The 27,383-nt window shown below is 37.6% G+C and overlaps 3 protein-coding genes across 6 annotated transcripts; 2 read left to right on the top strand and 1 right to left on the bottom strand.

The window, feature by feature from the left end:
- Positions 1-4,417: 4,417 nt before the first annotated feature.
- On the bottom strand, positions 4,418-7,559 carry LOC113773206 (myb-related protein 2-like). 3 transcript variants are annotated; one of them, XM_027317789.1, is made up of 7 exons: positions 7,417-7,559; positions 7,112-7,334; positions 6,949-7,025; positions 6,476-6,533; positions 6,314-6,386; positions 6,164-6,233; positions 4,418-5,525 (listed from the first exon to the last, which is right to left on the bottom strand). In XM_027317789.1, the coding sequence occupies exons 2-7, from the start codon at positions 7,317-7,319 to the stop codon at positions 4,764-4,766; spliced, it is 1,248 nt and encodes a 415-aa protein (XP_027173590.1). In that variant the 5' UTR covers positions 7,320-7,334; positions 7,417-7,559; the 3' UTR covers positions 4,418-4,763. The 3 variants fall into 3 exon arrangements, with proteins under 3 accessions (XP_027173590.1, XP_027173592.1, XP_027173591.1); XM_027317791.1 differs by having other exon boundaries at positions 4,418-5,507; XM_027317790.1 differs by having other exon boundaries at positions 6,314-6,383.
- Positions 7,560-12,888: 5,329 nt separating this feature from the next.
- LOC113775209 lies at positions 12,889-18,563 on the top strand. 2 transcript variants are annotated; one of them, XM_027319987.1, is made up of 13 exons: positions 12,889-13,279; positions 14,431-14,495; positions 14,580-14,652; positions 14,899-14,917; positions 15,347-15,466; positions 15,939-16,008; positions 16,400-16,443; positions 16,529-16,570; positions 16,754-16,813; positions 16,969-17,036; positions 17,810-17,867; positions 17,947-18,064; positions 18,159-18,563. In XM_027319987.1, exons 1-12 carry the CDS (start codon positions 12,969-12,971, stop codon positions 18,034-18,036), a joined length of 1,020 nt encoding a protein of 339 aa, XP_027175788.1. In that variant the 5' UTR covers positions 12,889-12,968; the 3' UTR covers positions 18,037-18,064; positions 18,159-18,563. The 2 variants fall into 2 exon arrangements, with proteins under 2 accessions (XP_027175788.1, XP_027175787.1); XM_027319986.1 differs by having other exon boundaries at positions 18,151-18,563.
- A 3,852-nt stretch (positions 18,564-22,415) lies between these two features.
- On the top strand, positions 22,416-25,018 carry LOC113774689 (alpha carbonic anhydrase 1, chloroplastic-like). Its single transcript, XM_027319289.1, has 6 exons — positions 22,416-22,626; positions 23,035-23,252; positions 23,459-23,565; positions 23,968-24,070; positions 24,347-24,529; positions 24,654-25,018. Exons 1-6 carry the CDS (start codon positions 22,533-22,535, stop codon positions 24,804-24,806), a joined length of 858 nt encoding a protein of 285 aa, XP_027175090.1. The 5' UTR covers positions 22,416-22,532; the 3' UTR covers positions 24,807-25,018.
- The last annotated feature ends 2,365 nt before the right edge of the window (positions 25,019-27,383 follow it).

The following is a 27,383-nucleotide window of genomic DNA, read 5'->3' as shown; positions in this document are numbered from 1 at the left end:
TTGTTCGGTCTCTCCTTTAACTTTAAACAGCACGAGTCCACTAAAACAGATACTACTGTGATCGGGCCGCCAGAATGATGGTGTACAAAACCCAACCATCCTACTTCAAGGTCCCTCTTGGACTTGTTTGGATTATCAATTTTTTCTCAAAAAAAATTTTATATTTTTTGTGAACTTATTTTTTAATCATTTTTTTATTTTATATATATACATTAAATCACTGTAGAAAAATAGGAATGCAAATGGAATCTTACTGTACAATATACATAGCAGAAGGGTAATTATTACTAATTAATGGGAGAAGAAGGGAAGTTCATTTTTGTTCGCATCACATTTTGACGAATAAGGAAGAAGGCGATGGCATGAGTGGCCACGGGATCGGTAAGGCAATTAGTGCAAATAAATCATGCATGGCAATGTGGGATTGGAGGGTTGTAGAAACAACTAGGTTCAGTGCTAAGTGATGTTATCCACACGCATGCCTGATATATATATACATATACATATACATATATATATATATGCGGATAATCACTAGCTAGGCGGTTCATGAGTTACTCGTTTTTACTGGTGGAAACTGGAAACACGATTTTTCCCCCCTTCCCTCCTCTTACATATTTAGGACTACAAGCTGGTTCGTAATTACAGAGCAGAAGTTGTGCTTTGCAGTTTTATCGATCTTGTCCCCTCGTAATCATCGATCCCTTGCGCGAAGGCCCGGAAATTGAGTTGGACAAAGCCGAAGGAATACAATAAGTCCTGTGTGCACTCAAGAGTCTCTTTAGATTTGCCGTGGGAATTCAAACCGGAAAACTTGAGTTAAAAAATGTTTTTTTTTTTTTGAGGCATGCTAGAATCAGATTTGATTTGCTCTCAATAGTTTACAGTACCGCATCAGAGATGGTTTTGGTCCTCAATTATATAATGGACCATCTTCATCATATCTGAAAGTGGGGTTGCATCTCACTAAAATCTCAGAAAACAACAATTGATACAGGAATTTTAAAAAAAAATAATTTGCTAGTGCTGAAGTGCTGTGACAAAAAATGAATAGTCACTGTGGATTTTGGGGGGTACGCTCACTGGTCGTGCGTGCTCATCTAAGTCCCAAATATCTCGTCCCAAAACACAAAAAACAATCTTGCTTTCCATTAGGGTTCCTCTCGGACAAGTCAAACAGGTATGCCACTGGCACAGCCTAAGGCACGCGGATATGGTAATTTTTCCAACGCCCCCACCCCTCCCTCCACCGTAGGAGAAAAAGAAGAGGCATGCAGGACAAAAGGGGCGTCGCTTTCCAAACAAGTAGGATTACCATTACCAACTTGCTAGTAAGTAATTCCTTTTTTGGTGTACATCATGATTTCTGTTGTCCAAGTGCAGGGAATTTTCTGCATCTTTTAACAAATCAAAATTGGAAAAGCAACTGATGCTTTCACATCAATCATGCGCGGGTCAATTGATGAACTTGCATTCTTTTCTTTTCTAACTCGTGAGATTCACAATCTTAAGCTAACTTGCCACCCTCAAAAAAAGATTATATTTTCCCTATGGTCCTGCTTTTTTTGGTTTACTTTGTTGGCTTCTAGATTCGGATTGGACCATAAATGGTTCAAGTGTATGGTGTCTGTCGTTATAATGTCGGGCCGGGCGGCCACCGCCGCGAAGAACTCCATATGCATTAATTTTGGCCTGCTTAGCACTCTGGTAGTTTTCTTTGACTGGGATTTTCGGCTGTTATAGCTAATGAAGTGTAAGTTTCAGTCTTTGCTGTAGCTTTCAAGTATGAATATAGATAGACTTTTGATATAACTGGCGTTAATATTTACGCGATTGGGAATTGGAGTTGTTTCACTCCTCTTGTGCGTTTTTTTATGCAGCCATTCCCTTTTTAAAATAACTGACAGTATTTAAAGACTCGTGAAATTAAATTCCTTTGATCTTTTGTAGGGTGGATTACACGGCTAAACCGTTGCACTTTGCTTCATTTGTTGGGTTGCTTGTAATTTGTATGGAAGTAGGATTTTTGTAACGTCTGTTTGTTGTTCCCAGAAAAAGGGGGAAAAACAATAAGAGGAAGGGTGGAGTAGTACCAACACCTAGAAACCAGCAGTGGTCTATAAAGGTATTAGTTTATTTCCAACTTGCGAAGGAGGGTACAGAAGAATTTCGTCAAGAAAGTGACAGAGAAGTTACCCAAGAAGAAGACTGAAGAGCAGTAGTCTATTTGGCACAGGGACACAAGTCAAATTTGGGTAGCAAAGCCGCGAATTATCAGTATAACACAGCTAATGGGGCGGTGGGGGATCTGCTGCCTTTTTTAGGGGCCAAAAACGTTATTGCTATTTTTAAAAGTCCGCGGACTTTGCAAAAAAGTGGCGTTGGATGACAATGGGATCCGACGGTGGGGCAGGGAGCTCTAAAATCACCCCCAGCCTCCGTGCCCGTGCCCGTGCCCGTGCAGTATATTTCTACCCCAATATCCTCGTGCGTTGGTCTAATCGTGGTTGTTTAATTCTATTTTTTATTTTTAAACTTACAATCATCATATTTATTTTATTTTTTTGATGAATAACTTTTACAATATGTAAAAAATTCAAAAAAATAATCAAAAAATCATTGTATCATACAAATTATGATATATATGTATATTCACACACACCCATTATTGATGTGTAATTATAATGTGTATATGTATAAAATCATGTATAGATATTTATTTTTTAAAGTTTATATTAGTAATGGGGGATGGGATGGGATGGGAGACGGAGTAGGGGTGTCCTCCCACGTCACCCATCTCTTCAAGAACAAGGAGAGAAAAATCCCCCCGCCCCCCGCCTTATGAGTCCCTCGGGCACTCATTTCATTGCCATCCATCCCTATTGATATGCTGCTAGTTAAGTAATGTTTATTTTGTTGTTTTAATAGGTAGATGTCGAGGTAATACCCAAGTAGAACTAGTTAATTAAGATTTGGCTTAAAGAGTGTTAGCTTCAAGTGTTAATTTTTTGGTAAGAGTGAAACTAATTTGGGAAAGTATTCAAATAAAGTGACAATACATATGAGTGTGTATTCATATGGTATGACAAATATAAAATTCTATCAATCTTTACTTTTTATCCCGTGAGAGCTAACCTTGCTTGGAAATTAGTAGTTAAAGATAGGATTAATCTTTCTTATACTGTCAGTGTATACATTAACGAGATTGGATGAATGCCACATCATTTAAATTTGAAATTAAATATCAAATTAGTAGATAAGAATAACATGTAGTTAACCTTTTCTCTAAAACTTTCCAGCCAGAATATCCTCAAAACTCTCTTTTTAATCTTTGTTGAAATAAATTTTCCCTTTGTTGAGTTTTTTCTAATAAATTTTCCCTCTTTGAGATTTTTTGGAATTTCTCAAAATTGAATTTGTTATATGCATTATGTCATATCTAAATTTTTTAGTTAAGGTTGCAATAGGATTTTTTTATTAGATTTTACTGTCATTGTCACTGTTAGATGACATGCACGAATCCACAGAGTTACAGTGAATATTTTGGAGCTTTAGTGTTCTCTTTGTCTTTATCAATTGTTTAGACTTCACCACATCTTTGATGTATATTTTCTGTCTTGAGTGCAGATTTATGAGAACGAAATTCTGTTTCTTAAAAAATAAAAAATAAAAAAAAATTACACGCAGCTAAGCATAGCCAATAACTTTCATATTTTCTCAATTAAAAACGCTTACTTACTTTCTTTGGGCTAACTTTCCCGTCCGTGTGGTCGTTTTGGGGTGTGATAAAAAGAGTAAGGTGGGTTAACATCCTTGGGCCAGCCCAAAATAAATATTTTTCGGAGAAGACTGAAGAGTGATGCTTGCTTTGCTGGTTTGGAGAAAAGACTCAAGAGTATAGGCTAACGCGGCTCGCTTCGCTCTTCAAGTTCCGTCCCCCTTACTTGACATCTCTTTCTATTTAAAGGAAAAAAAAAAAGAAGCTCTTTCTCCTTTTAATAAGAATAATAATAATAATAATAATGCAATTTTATTTTTTTTTTTTGGGTGGGAATGAAAGCTGAATCTTTATTCAGGATTGAGAACTTCTGGGTATGAATCTTGCCCTTTGGATCGATGGACTTGCCACTGGGTGTTTTACCCCTCGAATCTGACTTTGTATTTTTCTTTTTTCAAAGAAAGAACAACACAAAACTTTTTTAAGTAGCAGTAGTAGTTGTTTGTACGAGGGAGTGCTTGGTAACTAAGTGTAGGATGAATATTCAGAACAGAGAGTTTTGCTAACAAAATTTCGACGTTGCGCATAGCTTAGTGATTGGGTTGACAGTCTTTTAACTATTATCTGATACATACATTACATACATATACATTGGGGGATAAAAATGAAAGAAATGTATCGACCTAAGACTTTAATTAGTTGCCAAACCTTTTGTGCTTTAAGCCGTACAGTAATGCCGAAGTACGGGAAGAAGAGGCAGAAAAAAAAAATTGCAGCTCCATCAAGACGCCATTCTACGTTCGCGCCGATGATAATTGTGAGCCGTTGATCAAGTAATAGATAGATTAAGAAGTCATGTAACGGATGCAGAGATCTGATTTTGCTATCAATTTCTTGGCATATATTGAAGCTTTTGCTTGTTTCACATGCATACAACATACATTTCCTAAGCCAGGCCAGCTTGAACTCTATGCTCTCGATCTGGTATAATCAAAAATCAGAGCGCCACTCCAACAAATCCTTTTCTCCATGAAATTTGGGCCTCTCAACTCCAGCTGAAACCATTTAAGTCGAACTGCTTGCACCTCGAACCTGCATCTGCACCGTCATCTGTGTTTAGATCGAGCTTAGGTGCAAAGAAGGGCAGTTTATACTCTTCTGAAGGCCTCTGAGTTTCGGGTGGAATGGGACCATATCTATTGTGAGGTTGATCAAAGAATTTGATTTCGGTTTCTGCCTCTCTGCCTCTTTTCTCTAAGTAGCTGTGGTGGCTGTTCCATCTTCCTCCTTGAAGCCCAATGCTCATGGACAAGTTGCCAATGTTTTTCTCAGCAGCACATGCCTTTTCCGCTTCCTCGTTCATCGTTGAAACAAGCTTCCTCTTCTCTTTCATCAGGTCGTCGCACCATCTACGTTCAGCATGCTGCAGGCTGGCCTCATTGTTCATGTTATTGAACTCCATATCTGTTCTCAGATTTAACGGTCTTAACATCATTTGATTGTTGTGCATCTCTTGATCCCTCAGGGAACCTTCACATGAGGTCAAGCAGCTGTCCATCGAGCAATCTGTTGGCTGGGGCGTTTGAGTTTGCTGGGGGCATGATCCAGGCAGTTCTTTCATATCTGAAAATGCTGAATTCAGGCACTGGTCGGACATTTTACTGACGAGTTCAGATAATTGAACCTTGGCAGCCTCTAAACCCACGGATCCCAAGTTTTGTCTGCCAAGTGTTTCCTGTGCTTTCTCCAGCACCGCCTGTAAATATTTTCCTTGAGCCTCTATCCTGAGCTGTAAGTGTCGTTGAACCTATATCAGTTCAGAAGGGACATACTTATAATGCTGTCAAAAAAGATTCTTCATTATGCAACTGCAAGCTATATCAAAAGAAACCATGTCCATTTTGGGGTTGCATATTTGATCGTTATTTCTAGAAAAGCTAAAAGTTTTAGACTGTATCCATTTAATTGGTATGTTCGGACTTCCTGAAACCATCAGATTAATTTCAATCATGATGTTCATAAACTATTAGCTTCCAGAATTATGTAAACTGGTGAGGTGTTTGTTCTTTTGTGAATGAAATGCTGGTAGCTGCACCAAAAAAAAAAAAAAAGGAAAAAGGAAAAAAAAAACCGATTTTCTTTACTTCTGGTTGTTTTAGGCTATATTTCCCCTAATGTTTTTTTCATGACTAGTATGTAAAAAGTGTTTCGATGGCTGAATGTCTTGTAAGACATTGGGAGATGTGCTATTAGTGACACTGTTTTGCCAGTGGTTGGAGCTGGAAAAGTTGTTAGGCTATTGCATAATAACTTCGTAATTTGAGGGCATCAAGGGATTGACGTGGCCAGGACTATTTGGAAATGATGTGATTCATGCATCGTTGGTCATGATATGAGAACTGTAACTGTAGTTACTCTGAGGAAAAGAAACATGATCATTCTTACCTCAAGTTGTTCATGCAGCCTTCTCTGCACTTCAATTTGCATCTGTATTGCTTCGCCTATGTGTAAGTTTCTGTATTAACGATTCATAATCAGAACACCTTAACATTCTATACTCTGGAAGTAAAAGAACATGCAATGGATTTTTCTTACTTATTCGCCTGAGATCCAATGCTTGGGTTAATTATGCTTGCTGCATTTGTCTCAGGTATCCTATCTCCTGCTGCTGCAAGCATTTTTTCGCCAAATTACATTTTACATTCAACAAGTGGTTTCATAGTAAAATACTTTCAGGAGAATTTTTTAGCAGCTTACCGGCTTTATTGGTTCCACAATTAGCTTGCCCATGGAGATTCTTGCTCAGTCTATATTTCTGCCAGCAGAATGTGGAAGTTAGTAAAGATTTTGCCACCATGAAATTACAAAGTCACCTAGAAGCCTACAACCTCATAGGTTTCAAAATTACAAAATTGTGGTAATAACTTTAAAAAGGACTGGATGTTCCATTAAAGCTCAGTTCCTGGTAAAGGTTTTCACAAACAAAAAATGAGGTATCCGCAGTATGTTCTTTGCCTTGTACAATGCGTACTAATTGGTATTCCATGAAGTCTATGTACTTAAGATTTATGGCGCTTAATGCAATCTATCGACTCAAAATGTTAAATTAGCTAGGAATAGGTAATATCTGACGGGTAGCAAATAACAGGAGGTCTAATTTGTTGGATACTATTTTCAAACAATGTATTTGATATGTATTACTATCACGCAAGCATTGATCATCTCATTACCTGTAGATGACTCTTTAAATGATACAAGGTTAGGCCTTGAATTCCCATTAGTTTCAGAACTGATTTTGGAGTTGCTTCTGCAACAAAAAGAATAAACCATATTAGCTGGTTGAACATGGTCTAGTTTCAAGCTGCTTGAACTTTAGATGTTGCATGCCCTTACTGTCTGCTCCTCCAAGTTGATTAACTGCTTCTATGAATCGCTCATGAAGGTCTGGAGTCCACTTTAGTCTTGGCTTAGCATCAGTTGAAAGAACAAGTCCCGAATCTCCAGGGCCATTCCCACCTTGCAGGAACAGATGTCTTTCAGGAGGAATAGGCATTCTTGAGGAAGAGTGGATGTTTTTTCCTTGTTGGTGGTGATGATACATCTCCTAATATCTTGTCTTCAAGGTGATAATTTACCATCAGCTTCTTTGTAAGAATATAAAGGAAATCAGCTCTTTCTATGAAAACTTGTAAGTTTACCTGAAAACTTCGATGTTGCTTGGCCCAATCTGCTCCAACACTTGAAATATGAATTATGATTCTGTCCTATACGGTACAATATTAACTTTAACCGCTGAAACTTGGTAAAGGGAGCTGTCTAATACAGCTCTTATCAATCTATTTTTTTCTTTGACCATTTCTCAGAGACAAACGATGTGTTTGAGGTCTCCTTATAAGCAAACGAGGAATGAGAGAGGTAGGAAGGGGTTTCAAGTGAGGCACAGAATCTTTGGTAGGGCCATCTAAATGCTGGACCCAGTCCAATCTCTCCAGTGACTGAAAAAGAAATCTTGCCCTTCCAGATCTCTGCATTCGTGGGTCCATTCATGCAACTCCTCCTGTTCATAGACAGCAGCACTGCCATTTTATATTCCTACGTACCACAACTTGACAGAACTCTTTACACCTTACAATAGGTACAAGAATAGATCCACCACACTAGTTTTTTACTGTTAATTCATATTCCTTCGGGCAAAGTTTGGGAACCTTATTCTCAGAACTAATAGTGGAATTTTATTTGATATTGACTGGAGGAATCCACTATCTATGATGTCCTGAGAGCTTCAAAACCATCTTCTCGTTTCTTATGGAAGATTCTGTTGACTAGAGCATCTAGAACTTTGCATTAGACACATACAAAAAAAAAAAAAGTTAAGAGATGCTTCTCCTCGGGAGTGTTTGTGGACAGTATCGGAATAAGTCAAGATTCCGTTTTGTGTAGTTTTAGCTCGTCTCCACAGCTACCGCGGGTTCAATTAGATGATCGTGCAATACTCTAGGAGATATAGGCATTGGCTGGTATTAAGGAGATCTTTTTGCTATGTGCTCAGACTCGATGTCAAATCAAGTTTATTCTGTTTAAAATGTTCTTTTCTTGTACTTAAACCACCTCCTGAACCTTCCTTAGTCCTTTTGCCGCTGAAGACAACTACCTGTAATCTGCTGCAGCATGAGCCATCTTGTTTTCATGTTGATTGAATCTGTGCTCTGCAAGGACTTCTGCAACGATCATGCACAGGAGTATGTTCAGACTTGCAATTGCAGTCCTCATCCGCAGGACATACATCTCGGTTAAAATTGTGACCACTGAAAATTCCGGTGTTTTTAATATCCTTTCATCTATGTGCACCCTTGAAATATTTGAATTTGGGTAATTGCATGAGATAGGAAAATAGTGGAGAGATTCCTCCCTTTCACTTTGTTGGAAGGCCAGGAATGGAACCAAGGAACACATTCCATTTTGTCACCTTCAGTAAGTTTGGTACTTATTCAGCCTAGACAGAATTAAAATAAAGAGAAGGGTCCAGTGAAACTTTTTCCGCAGTTCAAACGGTATATGACTGCTGGCCCCGAGCCATTGGGTCCCCTTAGTAGGAAAAATGAAGTACAGTACTTTCTTCTACGCTGCGTTTGATGGAAAACATGACAAGTCACAGCCGATCGATAGGCGATCAGATCACTTGCTTGGTTTGGTTTGTCCTTGACTTCGGTTTTAACTCGCGTTGCAGATACTCCAGCATGAATCTCCATATAATTCTCTCATTACAGGATTAGCTTTTACGTTCTTTTTTGATGACAGTGGAATTTTATGAAATGCCAATGTGGCGGCAGCTTGTGCTGAACAATTGGATACATTTTTTTTTTCTAAAAAAAAAAATTATAGCTGGATTAGTACTTTATTTCGATCGATTTACATAAACTCGCGCACGTACTTGGATTTTATATACGTACGTAGGGGTTGAATTGGCAACCCGAAGATCTCTTGACCACCATGCAAATAAACCAGCATGAATGAAATGTACGCATGGATCTCGTTTCATGCCAACATAACATCCAATGCATTAAACTTTGTCTCTGTTTCTCGTCTTCTTGTGGAAGAATTAATGGATCGTTGAAAGTCTTCATGCATCTAATTTGTTCGTGCGTACGTGTTTGATGATTGAATCAAAGTCTTCATGCTGTGTTGTCTATGCTATGCGTATAAATCTTCCATTACGTGATGTCCAACATAAAGAATAAAATCAGCTTCTTATCGAGAAATTTAAAGTACAATAAATAAACCTGCATTACTGCAGAATAAGTTGGCGTAGCATGCATGCAAGAAGATCAAGTACGCCAACATCTTGCCTAATTCAAATAATTTACAAATAAACCTGGTGATCAGAATGAGGAATGCTGTCGAATGCAAACAAACACTTTTGAAAAGACAAAAAAAAAAAAAAAAACTTGCTGGTGCCTCAAACGAACGCTTGAGATCACTGATGAAATTTATCAATACTTTTCTGTAAGCTTTACTTTACTGTCAAACCGATGCAAACACAAGCAAAGTACCTCTCCCTCTGTTAATATCTTCACGTCAGTTCCAACTGAACTTTTAGGGAAAGATCAAACGATTCTGATATGTTAGGATATTTTATGCAGTTTGGGAGAATCTATAGAAGCCTTTACGTAAAGTTTGAAAAGCAATATTCCTCATTAGTTTTGCTGGCATGTGGAATTGTGGATAGCAATGAATTGCAGATGGAAAACGATTCGTTGCGCTGATTAAACCTCTAGATTTAATTTCTGATTTTTAAAAAAAAAATTAAGAAGATGGGTATTAATTACTTTAATTTTTCTGCTATGATGGAGAGTACGTAGGATTTTCAAACCAAGTTACTTCCTTCCTGCAGATGTCTTTCCACATTCTAGCTACTTGAGACATACGCCAATATCTTTCTTTATATTTGGTGTTGAATCCAATTTTAACACATGATTGAGCGCCATCATCTGATTTGCTGCAAAAATGAACTGCTCTTTAAGAATGTGGCTTAATTTTGTAATGCGTTTCTTTCTGTGTCTCGTCTCGTACGTCGTAATTTTTTTTTATTTTATTTTTTGGGGTCGGGACAATAATTTCTTCATTCTTTCACCGGATTGCGGCAAAGTTCCTCTTCTTTTCATCCTAATCATGATTTGACTGCGTCTAACCGTTGGTAACAGTGGTTGGCTGTGCATGGCGCATCCTAATGATGGTTTCGATCGAGGATATAGAAGTTGCATATATAGTGTGCCCTTTTCTGTCCTTTTGAGACACCCAACTTTCTTCTAATCATTGATGTTAAACCAAAACAAAAAAAAATCACTGGGTTATGTAATTATTTTACTAGTATAATTTTTTTTTTTTTTAGGGACTAAAACCAAACCAGCCATTAAGTTGATTACAGAGACGGATGTAACTTTCACATCATGTTATCAAGACCCAATCATCTTTCCAGTAATGGTAATGGTACATGAAAAGTACTTACCTTTCCTTGATGTGGCCGCAAAGCCATGTTTGTGTTTAGTTTGTAGTATTTTTTGTGTACGGTTGGGACTGGAGAGCATTTTTATTACTCCCTACCTTTTTACCGCCGCCTGCAACCCAACTTCTTCCTCCTCAAATGTAAACGTTGTTTTCCCTTCGTATGTGATGTGGTGAATGATATAGTCAGATTCTCCACTTTAGAACAGAAGAACTTTTTTTTTGGAGGGGGGGGGTGGGGGGTGGGTGGTAGGGCAGACTCAGTTGTGCCTTTTGCCCATTTTGGGGTCTCAGTGTTAATGTGAAGTTTTACTGCAAAGGATGAAGCTAGCCCTCAAGAGAAGAAAGGAACACAAAGCAAAGCATAGCATTTTTTAAGAATCAGTACGTAGTTTTATGAGTTACTACTGGTCAATCATTAATGGAAGCACTTGACAATCATAAAATTTCGAGTTGTGAGGTCTATTGAACAGCCCACCCCACCCCACACGTGATAAGATTGGCTAAAGAAATTCACAAAAAAGGATAGAAATGACCACGGAATGTTATTCCTTGTGGAAAAATGTAGAGGGCAGCCGGAAAAAGTTGAGATTCTGAGGAATGGAACTTGGGAATCTTAACTCAAACTAAAGCCAATGGGTCGTATTCTCAAGTCAAGAATTTTGTTATTCTTTTCCGCTTAAGGCCACAAAAAATGGGTTCCCACATACAATTCTTTATCCCCAATCTTAATACACTTAAGATGCTTTTCAACATGCATAATCTTTGTTTTGTCCTCGTAAGTAGCGTCGTTTTTGTCAAACAGCTCCGATTCTTGATGCTTAATTTGTGCTTTGCCAATGTTAGTTGCATACTACTGGAATCGTTTTGATCTTCATCAATCAATACTATTTAATAAATCTCCAAACTAGTAGGGTTGCAAGAATTACCCTTTTGTGTACAGTGATATCTAACACATGCAATGATTGCAGATTGGTCCAGAAGGGGACAAAGAACAAAAAGAAGGGCTGCATTAAACGTTAACGGAGGAGTTTTCTAACGAGAGCACTTGTTAAGACGTGTATAATTAACTTATCACACGAATACACACACTCATATTCATTGCTTCCTAATCTTTTATCGTTTGGAAAAAAAAAATATTTATTGCTTCCTTTACATTCATTCAGATACTTTCCCAAATTAACTTTTAATATTATAAAAAAGTTGACACTCAAAACTATTTCAAAAGAGGGCACTTGTTTGCCAAACCAAAGTTAATAAGTAATATTTTGTCTGCATTGCAATTTTTTGCAGAAAAACTTTTACGTTTTTCGTTCACGCATTTCCTAATGATTTTTTTTTTTTTACCTCACATGCATTAAATCATTATAATACAGTTTTTTTTTTATTTTTACAAAAACTCCTAAAAATAGCAATTCAAACGAGACTGACTAGGGCAGGTATTGTGGTCGGGAGGGTTCTAGTTTAAACAATTTCAAGCATATCTTTACTGATATTTAAGTTGATGATTACATGTTAACTATGCATTAATTAGATATTAATGTCTTAAACTACGAAAGCATGTACGTTCTTTTAGTGAAAATTAAGCATTGGGAGAACTTCGAACTTTATTCCGTTTTAAACACCCCAATCCATCCACTGACGACATGCCAATTAGATCAGCAGGAGAAGTTCCTCTAGGGCGATAATTAATGTTGATTGACAAATTGCAATCCAATGAGCGCTGTTAATTATTAAACCCTTTTAACCAACTCAATCAATCTGGCTATACCAACACAGCCTCCGAGGAGAAAAATGAAAATGTTATAATTTGATTACACTTCAACGGGAGGAATGACTTCCGAATCCTACACCATTGCATGACTAAAGACTCTTTTTACTGCTAAATCAAAACCTGGATTAAAGCTAGTACTTGAAAACTGAAGTGAATGTAATCGTCCACTTTCTGAGACTGTGTGATAGCCCAAGCCACACCATTCAATTCACCTTCTTGCTGGGCTATAGGCCCAATCCGCTTCCTCATACTAGGCCTTCTGGTGCAACTCCATCTTGAGAATGCGTGATGACTTGCTAGCCAAGGGACCACGCCTTTATCTTACATTTCCCATTTTCACGCCTTCGAAGTTCAACCAGATTACCTCAAAAAAAAAAAAAAGTTCAAACTATTCTTTGCCACAAGAAGATTCAGTAGCATCTTATTCCAGCTCCAGATTATTTTCGGCTTCCTCTTCGTGCCGGAGAAAAAGACATGGCCGGAATCCTCAGCTCTACAACAACTCCAATTTTCGGGCCATTCTTAGGCAGCAAAACATTATCAACCAAAAGACCTTTTCACGTAAAATTATCTGCTCAATCTTCAGAAACGCCTATTGCTGCATCCACTTCTGTGAGCACCAAAGAAGAACCCTCCACAAGTTCAGGGCCTTCATTTTCACCGCCACCGAATTTCAGGCCTCCGCAACCGAAGCCCTTTTCTGTGAGACCCGATAAGAATTTGGACATCCTAGGGGGTTCCCTTGCCTTAATTTTTCGCCTTGGTACTGGTGTTTTTGTTTCCGGGTAAGTACTACATATCACAACCTTTTCAATTCCTTCCATAGATATATGTTTTTTTTTCCTCATGTCGTTGTGCTTCATGCATATCGCATGTGTTCGACCTTTAGCTAAAGATAGATTTTGATTGGGGTTTAGATGTGGGTTTTGGTGCCTTGATCGTTACTCTCAGGACATAATGGCAGGAAATTTTGTTGAATTCCAGCTGCATAACTTTACGCAATAGGTTGCTTTAGCCAAATTTACTACTTCTTGTTTAGTGGTTAGCTCAATTGCAGACGTGCAATTTCTCATAGTTAATGGGGATTATTTGCCCTTGTAATGTTGCAGCAGGAAGCACAAGTACAGGAAACCTATGAATTTTTTTTTTATGAGAAGCAGACTTGTTTACCGTCAGGCATCCCTCGTTTTAGTAGTTTCATTGCGTCTGCTGCAGTGTTTATGGTCATGCCCTTGCCTTTGCCTATTAAAATGTTACGTACGGTAAATGCAGGTTGATTATGTGAACCTGTCATTTCGTTCTTTTTTTGCATACATATATAACTTAAATTAATGAACTTCTGAGACTAAATAACATTTTCCTGAGATTTCTCTAGTCTTTTAATATGACATAGACCATAAACAGAAAATTTTATGAAATTGACCAATAATTGTGGTTTACCATAAAATCGAGCCTGAAATTTAGATAAAGAAAAACAGATAGAATTGAAGAAAATAAGTCAATTGGCAATTGATTACTGGCAGTTGGATGTCCGGTGAGTATACGACTTAACAAGTTCAAAACATGATACTGCGTCTGATCTTAAACTTGCATACGATAAACTATATCTAGGAAATTTATACTAACAAAGGAGAAAAAAGAGTACAAAAAGGGATAAGGATGGTTTAGATTGATTTATGGCCTAAATGGGTTGATTTCTGATCCTATGGGTGAACTCTTTACCTTACCTAATCTATTGTAAGTTCTAGTCTACATACCTAATTCCTATCATATTGGACAGACCAGCCACTAGGTGTTTTCTGAAAATTTTCATCTTATATTGACACAGTTTGTTTATAGCCTTTGACACCAAAAAAATTTGCAAATATCCTGGGTGTCCCCAAATGTAAGTGCATCTATCTCAGGTTCTCATTTGCTTGTTCGTGCTTAATGACAGGTACTCGGCATCTTTTGTGCCAAAGAATGAGATTCCACCTAGCCAGTATGCTCTTGAAATTGCTGGTAGTCATCAAGTTCCTTCTGAACTTTGCAGGGTTTTTCTTTATTTTCAAAATGAAAGCGTTAAGGTCAACCTTATGTTAACAGGTTTCAAGGTGAAAGAGACTTCAAAGTTAGGTCCACGCCCTGAAAAGCCCATTGAGATATATGAATTTGAAAGGTATCTAGTTTTAAAGATATGCATACAGATGTACAACATACACACACACACACACACACAAAGCCCACAAGCACGCTCATCCATTTCACTATTTTACAGTTAGAGGTATGCAATTCTTTGAGTGCCTAAAATGATTAACCCACAACTTTTTTCTTCAATTCTTCAATAACTGAAGATTTCAAGACTAATGCATTTTTTGCTTTTCCAAATGTGCATGACAATCGACTGCATGGAAATTTGTTCCAGCTGCCCCTTCTGTCGAAAGGTAACCACCTCTGTTTGAGATTCATTCTTCTTTCTTTTCAGCAAAATAGTGTGATAATACAAACACGAATTTTTGTTGTACAAAATTTGTTTGCTCCCCAGGGAAGAAAAATTCTCTTTGGACTAGACATTTGATCACTTTTTTGGATCATTTATGAGATCTAGATTTGTGTGGCATTTACCTATGTTGTATTTCATTTTTCAGTAAAAATCTGGTGCTATGGACATAACCTTTTTGCAGTTAGTCTTTGTAGTGTTAGGCAGCTTAATGAGCAATTGATAGTTTAGCATGAAACTTGTCTCTGGTTTTCATTTGGGAGGTTGAACAACCATACGTTCTAACATATAAGCAATTCCATAGGTATTGTACATGTCATGTGGGCATTTCTTTCTCCATACATGTTAGCCTATGATTTTAAACATATGGCAGGTACGGGAAATTGTCGCAATTCTGGATCTTGATGTTCTATACTACCCTTGTCCAAAGAATGGTCCAAATTTTCGTCCCAAGGTTGTTGAAATGGGTGGAAAACGACAGTTCCCCTACATGGTTAGATTTGAATTTCCTTTTTCCTTTCCTTTCTATTGTTTCAATAAATTCTGAAGAGTCCCGTGTTTTTTGTTTCTTTTCAGAAGAGATTCTCATACTATCTTTATAACACTTCATTTACTTATTTAAGCTACTAATGCTAATTCACCTTTATAAAACTTGGATATCATTTTTATGATGGTAAATTCATGGTTATTTGTACTTCAATTGATTCATTTAGGCAAAATATGTTCTTCTAGATGGATGTGTCCTTTATCCTTGAACTGACTGCTGAGAATTGGAAATTTTCAACTTTATACTCTTTGTTGCGAAAGGCAAAGTACATGTAAAATCTTGTTAGCTATGGTGCTTACTTATCAAGTTCTGCTGCCTACATCCATGAGCCTTTTGCCTTTTTCCTGTGTTCTTTAGTTTTCTGTTAAGAAGAATTTGACACGTGGAAGTTAATTGTTCTTTATTCCTTCCAATGCAGGTTGATCCAAATACTGGGGTCGCTATGTATGAGTCGGATGAAATAATTAAGTACCTGGTTGGGAAGTATGGTACACCATTTTGATAAGTTTGATTCTCGATTTATTCTTGTATTCCGCTTTTTTTTTTTGGGTATATTACTAAGTTTTTCACTTTTGTAATAGATAATGATGCTCTTACATTCCTTTGTTCTGAAAAACTCTAGAATTCTGCTCTTACAGTCCTTTGTTCTAAAAACTCTAAAAAGTCTTTGTATATGCCTTTTTTTAGAGCTTAAAGAGAGTTTCCCAACAAGATTTTTGGAGTTCAAACTTGATTTTGTTCTGTGGCTTCCATAATGTGTCTAGCAAGTGTAGAACTGTCTCTGCAAGACAATTAACCTACTTTTTATCCCGTCATCCCTTTTACTCTTTCCAGTTTGTATACCTTTTATATTGACTGTATTTATATGTTTCATTGCAGGTGATGGAAATGTCCCTATTATGTTGTCTCTTGGTCTATTAACAGTAAGCAATTCTTAAGCCCTAACTACACTAGTTAGCAGAGGACATGGAGTAATTTGTGTTGCTTGCTGACTGTTTCTCTTTGTAGACTCTTACTGAAGGTTTTGCCATGATTGGTCGCATGGGTAAGGTATGGTATGCTACTCTTTCTCTGTAGATGTTCGAGAGAGAGAGAGAGAGAGAGTGTGTGTGTGGGTATTTGTCTGCCATGTAATCATGCATGCCCTGTTGAATGTAACAAAAAGTCTGTCATCCCATTTCACTTCATTTATGCTGTTATTTAGACTGATGGATTCTCTTGTAACATTTTCAGGGTTCTTCCTATACGCCATCAAAAATGCCACTGAATCCCCTTGAGATATGGGCATATGAGGTGAGAATCTGCTGACCTGAAGGATATATGACACCTTTCTTAGAGAGGATAAGGCAAAAGTCATGCTTAGTGGACACCTATAAATTTAGGTCCTTTATTTCCATGTGTCAGCGTGATATGTCATAATGTATTAATGTATCCGTCTTTTATTGTAGGCTTCTCCATTTTGTAAAGTTGTTCGAGAAATACTTGTGGAGTTAGAGCTACCTCACATACTTCGTAGGTAATGTCCTTATGTGTTTTTCATGATCAACACAATTACAAATAATTTTGAAAAGCTTCATTGCTGATCACAAATCACTCCAAGAATAGACATTATTGTTCTTAATATGGTTGATTAAATTGACTGGTTCATTGACAATAAAATATATTCTCATGGAGATGATGGAGAGCCTTGGAAAGCCGTGTATGCTCGATTTGCTTGGAACCATGTAGATGACCTCTGAATATGTTGCTATAATGCAGCATACATCCAATCAAACTGTTTTGCTTCTCATCTCATGTGGTTAAAGTTTCTTTTTTTTTTTTTTATGTGTAGATTAAAAGCATGAACGCTGAAAAGTTAAAGGATCCAATAAGCCCAAAGTTAGCCAAGGAGGCCTTGGTCTAGTGGCTAAGGTTGAGGCTCTAGGAATTAGAGGTCCTAGATTCAAATTCCTTTCCCCACCCCCCCTTCTATTTCTGAAATCCCGCGCCTCCCTTGCAAAAAAAAAATTTTTTTAAAAAAAGTGATGCACATTTTACTTCTTTAATTAGCATTAATTGTATTTAGGCTATACCTTTTTTTTTTCAATTTTTTTGGCCTAGCAGGGGAAGGTGGGATTTAAGAAGCGAAGAGGAGGTGGGGGTGGGGCTTTTTTTTTTTGGGGGGGGGGGGGGGGGGAGTGAAGCATTTAGCCATTTCTCTAGTTCTTAAGTTAGATTCCATATTACCTACTTGATGTACTGAAACAGAACAATTTCTTGCTAATCCTGATTACAAGATTTATGCTGCAGTTGTGCCCGTGGAAGTCCAAAACGACAGGTGCTGTATGAGAAAGCAGGACATTTTCAGGTCATAATATTTGATACCCTGATTTAGTCCCATCTATCAATTGTTTGTAAGCAAGATCACTCATGCTGCATGCTTGCAGGCTCCCTACCTCGAAGATCCAAATACTGGGGTGCAAATGTTTGAGAGTGCTGAAATTGTAGAATACCTAAAGGCAACTTATGCTCTTTGAGAAGAATAGAAAGTCAACTGCTTTTGAGGTTTTTCTTTTCTGATGCTTCTTTAAATATCTTAAATTTTAAAATACTTTTGTCTAAATCTTTTCTTGCGTGGCTGATATTTGAAGCACTGCAGTTTTGGGAGATCGACATACAGGAAATATTGGCGGTTGCTGAGAGTGAATTGTTTGAGGGGAACAAACGCCTTAAGCAATATTCTTGTGCTTCCTTGGAGGTTTGTCCTATCTATTGATGCTGTATATACGTGTTACCTGTATACTATTTCATTTTGGAAGTACAACGAGCATAAAAACTGCTCCTTGTTTTTGGGGGTCAATGATGTAACATAAGAAAACAAAAACAATAGGTAGGATAAATATGTACTTGATTAAAGATGATTACCCTGATAAAGGTGCAAAACTGTGTAGTATAAATGGCAAATGGGCATAGAGAGGGTTCATTGCCACTATTATGTTGTTAGCTAACATATATGGAAATTGTATCTTTGCACTGTTTAGAGATTTTCAAGTTTATGGTTCAAGTGTCCAATGTTGCTTTTACTTTATTAGGAAAAATGTTCTCTCCTTGACAATGAGGAAAAAAATCTGACAAGAATAAACTTCCTCTCCCCTGCCTTCTCTCCCTTCTCTCATGTTGGTTGGGTTTTATGGGGTTTCTCAAATAGCCTGGCCTGATCCAAGGACTTGAATTTAGTTGTCAAATGAATAATCTTTTCTGTTATCACAAGGATAAGGGCAGAAAAGATTCTATTCATTTCTGGTGTTTTAATTACTTTTTGTTTGTTATTCTTTTCATTTATTCCTTATTAGGGATTACATCCAAACCATTTACAGAGACCCACATATCATGTAATGGCTTAGAAAAGGTCTTTTCCTTCTAGACAATGTAACCAGTATTTCTTTTGAGCATGGTTTGATGTAAAGTATTGGTTGGTGCTGATGTTGTAACCTTCTCGTTGCTATCTGTATGAAGCTGTCTAGTAGGTATCTTCTTTCAGAGTTCGTTTTTCAAGAATCCATTCAACTTAAATTCTTGAGAATCTCTCTCTCCCCACCCCCCGCCTCTCCTTCTCTCTCCTAGTCCCACCTCCCTCTCCTACTCTGCCCATTGTAGTCATTGAAAAGCTTTTCATTCTAGCCATTTTATGTGGAAGTTTAAAAGTATGGATAGCAATAGCATGTTCTTCAATTCTCTCACGATTCTTAAAGGCCATCTCCCACCCACAAACTTCTCATCTTTTTAAATGGTGAAATACCTTTTGAAGATTCTGAAAACGACGTGGCAGAGAAGGCAATTACTTTCTTGAAATCGTTGTCAAAGGCCATTTTCTACACTTCTAGTGAGGCAGTTTGCTTTTTGCATATCCTTCTGGTCCAGAAATGTATCGTACTATGATGCTACAGGAGTCGACTTTTATGCATGGATATACTTAAAAATTTTGAGGTTGTCTGTCTCTTGCTTAGGAGTGCAATTGATACTACTTGAACTCGGCTTGAGTTAAAAAGCTTGGGCCTGAACTTGTTGAGCAAGTGAAAGTTGAGCTGGAGTTCGAGTTCGATTTTATTATGCCTTACTTGAGTTCGATCTTGATCAAATCGAGCCCAATCGAGTAAGGGATAAGATAAACATTTCACACTCATATGTGTGTGTGTGAAGTTCGATTGAGTTCGATTAAGCTTGATGAGCTTTGAAGCTTCACATCTTAGACCTAAGCACAAGCTTGTCGAGCAGTTCGAGTTCTTCGAACTCGGTCAACGCAAGCTAGAGCTCAAGCTATGACCGAAGAAGGTTGGGAATCATACAATTGAGTTCAACTCATTTGCACCCTTACTCTTGCTGATTGGGAGAACCTTTGAAGAATCTTGACCCCTCCATAAAATAATCTTGAACGTCACGTGCTACACTATCCATTATCTTGTGGCTGTGGTGGTGGTGGTGGTGGACCTTGATGTTTTTCATTGTTTGGCCTTCCCATTTTGGTGATCTTCCTGGGAGTGGTGGTTTGAGATAAGAGCTAGGAAGCGCCCCTGTTCCATTCCGCCAATTGTTTGCGATGACCTTAATCTGAGATTGGAAATGGGTACCATGATATTGCGACTCGATAATCGTATTGGGTGAGGACTGAGGATGCTTTGTGCGGCCTTTCAAACTTCAACTGAATACTGTGGTGGGATTTTGCATAATTTTTTGGGTAAAAAGGAATGGTACTTCGATCATGGCACTTGCTCCACTACTTTTTGAAAGTATTGGCATGTTGTATGGTGTGAATAATAGATTAGATTCTGCTACTGTGGGCTTCGACAATCTATGCGGTCACGATGGCTTCTGCAAAAGTGGCAACAGATTGCCGCTGCTCCTCCTCCTTGTTAGGCCTTTCTATTGTGCCATAAGAATCTGAAGAGAAGCACACGACAAAACAAGTTCTATCGTTATGATAACATCTTCTCAATGGCGAGATTCCCTGTGATGTTGTCTTGTAAGGTGGTAATTATAATCTAGGTCAAGTAGAAATGGTAGTGAAGCTGGAATTCAATCCAAACGTACCCCGGCTGATTTACGCTTACTAATCGCCGTTGCCAATTGACCTTCGGGCTCAATGGGCAGTTAACAAGCTGTGGTAGAACGGCCGAACTGTTGATGATTGGAAGTGGCTCTTGTTGAAAAGTGTGGTGCATTGCATTGATGATACCATAACCCTTCTCTGTCGCAATAAAACCCAACGCTGGGCTCTGCTGCAGACTGCATCATGAACCGCGATGGCTAAGCATAGACGTTGACCTGTTGTTAACTGCAATGGCGTGCGATGATAATTAACGACGTCTATCAACCAACATAATTGATCTTTGCTCCCATAGGCAAAGACGTCGAAGACAGGTAATTATTTACAGACAGATCGGATTGGAAAGAGAAATAAAGAAATAAGGTCTGCTCTCCTTCTTCACTCCCGATAGGCCTAAGCCTAATAGAATAAGAGTAAGCCACACCTTCCTTTCTTTGCCTTACTCTCTATTGGAAAAGTTACAAATGTCATCTAATCTAATCTATGATGTCAATGAAAAAGAAATTGCATTCTTACCTATAATATACTTGTACGCATTTCATCTGTGAAGATGTTCAGCCCCCAGAAAATGACAAATACTTGAGTAGTAAGTAACTTGTATATATCCCATGTTACTTAGCTGCGTGCGTGCTACTTTGCCGCCGTGTATCCTTAGGGCAAGGTTTTACATAGGTTTAGGAGATTAGTTTGGTCGAAAAGTTGAAATACCCCTTATTGAATATATATATATATATATATATATATATATCCCATGTCACCATGTACCAAAAAAAAAAAAAAAGGTTCTGGTGTTAGGAAGGCCTGTAGGCGTTTAGATTAGTGTGGACCGGATTAGAGTCGGACACAACATATACCACAACATCGATCATATGGTACTAGTAATAAGTCTCATGCAGCACCACGTCATCCCTCTCTCTTCAGTCAGTCTTCCCATTCTCACTCCTCTGTCACTCACTTTCTCACACAAAGCAAAAATGGTGGAGTACGCAAAAATGGCTACTCTATTTTCCGTTTCCCATTTTACCCCCATCACATTCCTCTACTTCCTCCTCCTCCTCCTCTCTATGTCCCATAAACCCATTTTCTCCAGATGAAAAAGTAGGCCATAATCAGAATTCAAAAGCACCTCAAGACCTACTTCTGATTTTCAGCCTTTTTTGGACCCAAAAAATTTAAAATTTAAGTTTTTAAAATCAGTCAACAAAATAGCTTTCTAAAATCATTTGAGAATATGGCCATAATCTTTTAAATTCTTCAAGTTGCTTGGCGTTTGAAATGTCGGCCAATAATTATATGGAGATAAGAAGCAAATTGATGGTTACTTCAAACAACATTCAAAATTAAACTAAGTAAAAAACGCATCAACAATGAATCCAGAGGACAATCTATGCATCATGACCTCAGAATATGGATCATGCGTGAATTATGCAAGTTAGGATATACTTATCCGTTATGTCAATTTCCTAAATATCCTTTCTTTTTGATTTGGTCTCTCCTTGCTATTTTATATCTGTTATGATTGCACACTTGGTTTAATTTTCGCCTAAACCAGGTCATTCTTAATTGAAAATTTCTCCTTGGATATTAAAGAAAGCTACCAGAAATGCTTCTGTAAAGCTGGATATATGTATAAGTATAAACGTCAGTAGGTGAAGCACATAGCAAGCCAACATAATAAAGTCAATAGGTGCTTCAAGATGGGGTCGGATAGCTTTCATAACTGGACAACATCAAAAAGTCAATAGGTGCTTCAAGAACTTGGACAAGCACTTGTTGGGCTCGGCCTGGGGCTCGCTATATATATTATCCTCGTTTTTGAGTGTTCTACCATTCGGATTATGATAAGCTACTAGAGCTACTTTTCTGGTTCTCTGCATAAACATTTTCCAGGTTTATCTGTATAATCAAAGGAAAAAAGTTGTCTGGAATATGGCAGCGGCAACAATGCCTGCTGGGTTCGCCATTTTCATGCTTGCAACCACAGTCTTGATCATCATCCATGCTTCTCCTATCTTCGGAAAAGGTACATATGATCCCAGTATCTTCCTCTCCTCTAGTGTAAATGTATTCTTTTCTTTTCCCAAAGATATGTAAATGCATTTCTTCAATACGTATCTGCAACTATCATGTCATAACCAAACTTCGTTTGTTTTCAAAGAAATTCTGGCAATAAAAGCTCTCGCAAAAACAGGTTGAAAGTAACTTTCAACTGCATACAAATTGCTAGTATTCTTTTAGCACTACAGCTAGCTCTTGCAGAGGACACCAGCCATCTGTTTCCGTTCCGTTAAGTGGAAAAATCTTGTATACATCAGTTGGGGAAAGAAAGAATGCAGTTACAGTATCAATCTTACTCTTGGTGAATTTAGTAGTACTCTTATACTCAACAGGGAAACAGTTTTCAACACGTTTATGTTATGGTTCTGTGCAGAGGCTATTGTACAGATCCCATTCAGTTACATGGGTGCCACGGGCCCCAGCAAATGGGGAAGCTTGAACCCCGGCTTCTCAGAGTGCTCAACAGGTAAATCACAGTCGCCAATCGACATTCCAAAGGGAAAGGTTGTTCTGAACAAGAAATTGAAACCGCTGACCAGAGAATATAGTTACATCAATGCTACCTTCGTCAACAATGGTTTCAACATTGGGGTCAGTATGTTCTTCGTGTTTCTGTATATTCTTTCGTCTAATGCATTGATGTGGATTGTATTTTTATGTTTACAACACTTGAGAATCTTATTCTATGCCTGCCAATGATTTGCCAGCACTATTTCTTTGTCTCTGATTATGCTTAACTGCCTTTCTTCCCAAGTCTAAAAGTTGCTTCCTGAAATGTTAAATCTTCTGACTTGCAGCTGCGATGTGGTAAAAATACAAACTTACTGATTTCAGATGGCAAGGCTTACAAATTCAGTCAGCTGCTTTGGCATTCTCCTTCTGAGCACAGAATTGATGGAGTTCAGTATGCTTTCTTTCCCTCTCTCTCTCTCTCTCTCTCACCGCATAACTACCCTCAAGCATTTCAGATTAGTTACTCTACACTGAAAAAGAATTAGGGAAAAAGGCTTACTATTTAAATCAATGTGGGCATGTCAATTACACAGGAATTTGCATCACTTCAAAACTCAAAGCGATCAAACAGATATGGAAGAATAGAATTTTCTGTTGTGTACTGTTTAACTCTACACCGCATTACTTGACTGAGCGGGGAGTGAGTAGGTTTCAGGATTTAGTACTTGTATTTCCCCTTAGACTGTTGAAGGGTTATTTTACTATGTTTTGCCTTCTGTTATTTGCTTTTCAAGTTAACTCTTCCAGGTACTACTAATAACTTACCAAATGCATCTGATCATCATCATGACAGATACGATGCTGAACTTCACCTTGTTCACAGTGCTGATGATGGCTGCATTGCAGTCATAGGTATCCTCTACCATCTTGGACATCCTGATCCGCTAATTGCTAAGGTAATCAAACTAATCTATGATAGACTTGTGCACTTACCAAACATGGTGCACTCAGAAAAATTGAACTTGTTAATTGATGTAGGTGTCCCTCTTATTGCAAGGTTGACCAGCAAACAACGTCCTTTTAATATATTTCCAAGTGCTAAATCTGTTTTTGTTGTGGTAGCTTGGAGGCAGCAGCAATTCGGTGATTAGAACTTTCAGTAGTAAATTAACATTCGCATTTCCAAATCAAATTTCAACTCTGAAAATGCGTATGCATCATCATGGTCACAGGTGCAGAATAAATTGTATCAACTGGCTAAAGACATGTCCGGAGTTAAAGAGGGAGGTCAGGTTGCGCTTGGGACCTTCAACATGCATCAACTCAGAAAAAATGCCCGCAAGTATTATAGGTATTCTGGTTCTCTCACTACTCCTCCTTGCAACCAGACTGTAGCCTGGTACATCCTTGGCAAGGTATGAAAGGAACTTATTCCACTAATTTAGGCCACGGGCATACATGATACACGTAATTGCACAAATGAAATGGCAAAAATTCTAGCTAAAGACTTTATATTTGAATCGTCCTGATAACAAACAGGTGAGACCAATATCACCAGAGCAAGTTCAAGCTCTCAAAGCACCATTAGGTTGGGCGTACAAGAACAATTCAAGACCAGTGCAACCACTCAATGGACGACTAGTTGAGCTATATGAAGAGGTGATCCCAGTCCTGAATTTGAATCCATTTTAACTTGCTGAGTGCCTTGCAAGGTTTTCAGCACATATATATATATATATATGTTGGTGAGGAGAGCAAGAGGCTTTACTATATTGTTGTGATGAGATTTTGTTGAGAAATTGCAAAAGCTTGAGGTGCAGAGAGCAAGAGTTCTAAAGCATATCACTAATAAATAGAGAAGTTTAAGCACGTGCGTGTTTATAATGAATGATTCCTTTTGCGCATGATGACTTTGTCCACCATTTCATTACGGAAAACTCTGAAATACCACGTTTTCTAGTATTACTTCTCTCTAATTACGGTTCTACAAGTATTCAGGGGCCTACTTTTGTTTTTATTTTTTTTTCCTTTGTTTTTCAAGAATCAAGTGCCTACTTATGTTAAACGAAACCAATTATCTTTTAGTGAATGCAAATGGATCAACCAGATACTAATTCAGCGTATGAACTGATGAAAGGAGTCAAGATAAAGGGTAAACAGCATACATAATTTAAAAGTTTATGGTTTTTGAGTGGTAGGCCTATCTCAACTCTCGCAACTGCTGGTCTAGATTTCAGAATTATTGGACTTCCTTTTCTTCGCTACTTGTAAGTTACAAGGGCTAATGACACTCCCTCCCCCCCTCTCTCCCCCCAGGCGTGGGGAAAGTGGTGCGTAATGACACTTCTCCCCCTCAATGAAAACAATAGGCATATTATCCATTTGAGAATATTTTATTTAGTATTTGTGGCAAATATTTCATTTGAAAAGGTAGAAAAATGGACTGTTTAAATATGTTGACAATTCTACCTTTATAATTTTATCTTTAGTCAAATTGATCCTATGTATTATAATTCACTTGGTGGTTACAATGTTTGTGGGTGGCTATGGGTAAAAATTAGTTGTAATTACATTGGTTGGCAATGTGCGTAACATGTAATCAGATGGTAAAGGAATAATTAAGCGATCGTGAGAGTAAAGTTAAAAATGAAAAAAAAAATTTATGCCATTCTCCCTTTATATATAATATAAATATTCAAAAATAATTTATTTGATAAATGTGGATAATCCTTATTCCTGAGGTAGAAAATCAAGAAAGAAGGCAAGCTTTCATAAGCAAAATCCTGTTTATGGACATATATCAAGACTTGGGATGGGCACTGTGCAGTTCTATCGTATCTAGGGTTGCAAACAAGTTGAGTCGAGTCGAACTTTGGTCTAATCGAATTGAACCTTAACTTAGTTTTATCAACCTCGAGCTCGAGTTCGAGTTCGAGTTCGAAAAAATACAAAATAATTATTTATTTTTAAAAAATAAATAAATAATATTTTTCTTAATAAATAATAAAATATTATGGATATATATGTAATTTTATGATTAAAATAATATATATATACTCGAGCTCTGACGAACTTAATATTTTTGAGTTCGAGCTCGAGCTCAAGTTCAATTTGACCTACTCGAACTCGATATTGATCGAGTTCGAGTCGAGTTTTGACTCGAGTAGTTCAATTCGTTTGCAACCCTAATCGTCCCATGCTTATATGGAAGGCAAAACCTTGGGTAGATCAGGTCTTGCAGACCTAATGGTCCAAATTTTGTCGCATCTTTAATACTTAAATTGGTGAAATGATATGACTAATTTTGAATCATTAGATCTACATAAATCGGGTCTACCCAAGTGTTTGCTTATACAAAAAAAACCTACCAATAGAATTTGAAGCCATCTCCACCCTAACTTGGAGAAAGAGGAAAGTCGTTCTAGGACTTGGTGGAAAATCTCCAAATAATTCCAAAGGTCCCATTGCCAATGCTGATCTTCTCATTTAGGGCTGGAAAAATACCAACCAAAGCCCCATTTTGATGTTTCTCTTGTTACTTTGTTATATTTATACTATATATAAAGAAAGAGAGGATGGTTGGATAAATAATTTTATATACTTGGAAATTTATGTTTATAAAAATCATTCATTACTTTACTACCGAACATGAATTACTAAAATAATTACTAGTAACCATAACTATCTGAACATATCTTGACCAAATAAATGTATCTATACATTATAACTACTAAAGTTCCATCATTTCATGGGAAAAAAAAGGTTTAAATACCATAATTTACTTTAATAATGAAAATTTTATGTAAAATTAAATATTTCTAAATTGTACACGTATCGCATGTACTTTCAGCACCGGTATATATAATCCACCGTAGGGTTCAATCCTGATGGCTGGATCCTGAGGCAGCAGCAACACTCCTCGTCTTGTTGGACGACAAAAGGAGGCGTGCGACAAATATAAGAAAAGTCCGCCTTAGTGCAAACCGTGATCAAAGTTCTAACGTCGTTCCTTGCGGCCCGCATAAACAGAGACCACCCAACAAAGTAACCCCAAAAAAAAAAAAAAAGGAAATAGGGTAGAAAACTACTTTACGATACCTTCAAGTGGGACTAGTCCACCCTCTCTGTTCCATTCAACTCAACTCCACTTTCAGATCAAGGGAAGAAGGTGAATGACTTGCGAGTCGAATTAAAAACTTCATAATTACTTAAAATGTTTTTTTATCAATTAATTTGAATCAGATAGAACTACAGAACTCATAATTACTC

Source organism: Coffea eugenioides, chromosome 6 (assembly GCF_003713205.1).
Source record: "Coffea eugenioides isolate CCC68of chromosome 6, Ceug_1.0, whole genome shotgun sequence".
Lineage (NCBI taxonomy): Eukaryota > Viridiplantae > Streptophyta > Magnoliopsida > Gentianales > Rubiaceae > Coffea > Coffea eugenioides.
The sequence above is the reverse complement of the archived record's forward strand: the minus strand, read 5'-3'. Positions and strand labels throughout refer to the sequence as shown.